Raw genomic sequence first — 1,165 nt, 5'->3', positions numbered from 1 at the left:
AGTCACTGGCATTGTAGCTTTTTCAAGGACACTGGGCAATCCTGTAGTTAAGTCATCAGCAAATTTTGACTAAGGACTGGATGGTAAATAATTGAGGCTTTGTGTGCCAAGAGGCAAAATGGAGAGGATATTATGTAGGTACTTACATAATGAGAGAAAACAAATGTTCCCTATGTATTTATTGACGAGATCCAAAATATAATAACAATCAAGTACAAGTTTGCAGGACACACCTATTAATGAGAGGAAAGTTCTTTTGGAGGGGGATATTTCCCTTAATTGGGGTTCAAAGGTAGTGTAGCTATTATCGCGTAGATTGCAAACGTTCACTTATAAAAACAACGCTTGGCTCTCTGGTACAAACAGCTGCGCTATGGATCTGGCCCGCGGGCCCCAGTTTGCAGACCTTTGTAGTTGGACACTAGTCATCTGCAATGGGTTTAGGGGTATTCAGGGTTGCGGGTGAGGGTCGCTCCTGTTTGCGAGGCACCTCCATCGCCCGTTCCTTCCCCCTCCCTCGGTGTCCAGTTAACTTGGTTCATTGGCCCTCCCCCGCCAGGCAGGATAGAAAAGTCAAGATTGGGACCTACAAATGGCCCTCGGAGCAAGGGCAACTCTGTACTTCAGGACCACCCAGGGCCTTTCATCGGACCGCGGTCGGTGTGTGGACAGGCCCTCCAGCTCTCCTCCACTCCTGCGCCCCCTCCCTCTCTCGCTCCTCCAGCTTCTCCTCCCCCATCCCCAGCCTCTCCAATGCCTCTTCTCCTCCCCCCACCCCCGCGCCTCCTGCTCCTCCCTCCCCCACTAGCTCCTCCCTCCTCCACTAGCTCCTCCTCTGGGTCCCGCCGGGACGCTTTCCCGCTCCTCCACGCCACAGCTCCGCCCCCGAGCTCCGCCCCCTACAGCCCGCCTCCACGGCCCCGCCCCCCACCCCGCCTCCCAGGCTCCGCCCCCTGCAGCTCCTCCGGCTCCGCTCCTCCCTCAGTGCGGCCGCCGCGCTTTCCCGCTCCCGCCGCCGCTGCTCGTGCCGCCGCCGCCTCGCGCCCAACCATGCCCAACATCGTGCTGTTCAGCGGCAGCTCGCACCAGGACCTGTCCCAGCGCGTGGCCGAACGGCTGGGCCTGGAGCTGGGCAAGGTGGTCACCAAGAAGTTCAGCAACCAGG

General features: G+C 58.1%; 1 protein-coding gene across 2 annotated transcripts in view; it reads left to right on the top strand.

Annotated features, from left to right (window-relative positions):
* Positions 1 to 978: 978 nt before the first annotated feature.
* PRPS2 (phosphoribosyl pyrophosphate synthetase 2) overlaps positions 979 to 1,165 on the top strand; it is a 31,102-nt gene continuing 30,915 nt past the window's right edge. For both annotated transcript variants that reach the window (XM_046673891.1, XM_046673890.1), the window contains exon 1: positions 979 to 1,165. In XM_046673891.1, the coding sequence (XP_046529847.1) occupies positions 1,051 to 1,165 (115 nt within the window). In that variant the 5' untranslated portion in view covers positions 979 to 1,050.

The sequence above is a fragment of the Equus quagga genome, chromosome 10 (assembly GCF_021613505.1).
Source record: "Equus quagga isolate Etosha38 chromosome 10, UCLA_HA_Equagga_1.0, whole genome shotgun sequence".
Lineage (NCBI taxonomy): Eukaryota > Metazoa > Chordata > Mammalia > Perissodactyla > Equidae > Equus > Equus quagga.
The sequence above is the reverse complement of the archived record's forward strand: the minus strand, read 5'-3'. Positions and strand labels throughout refer to the sequence as shown.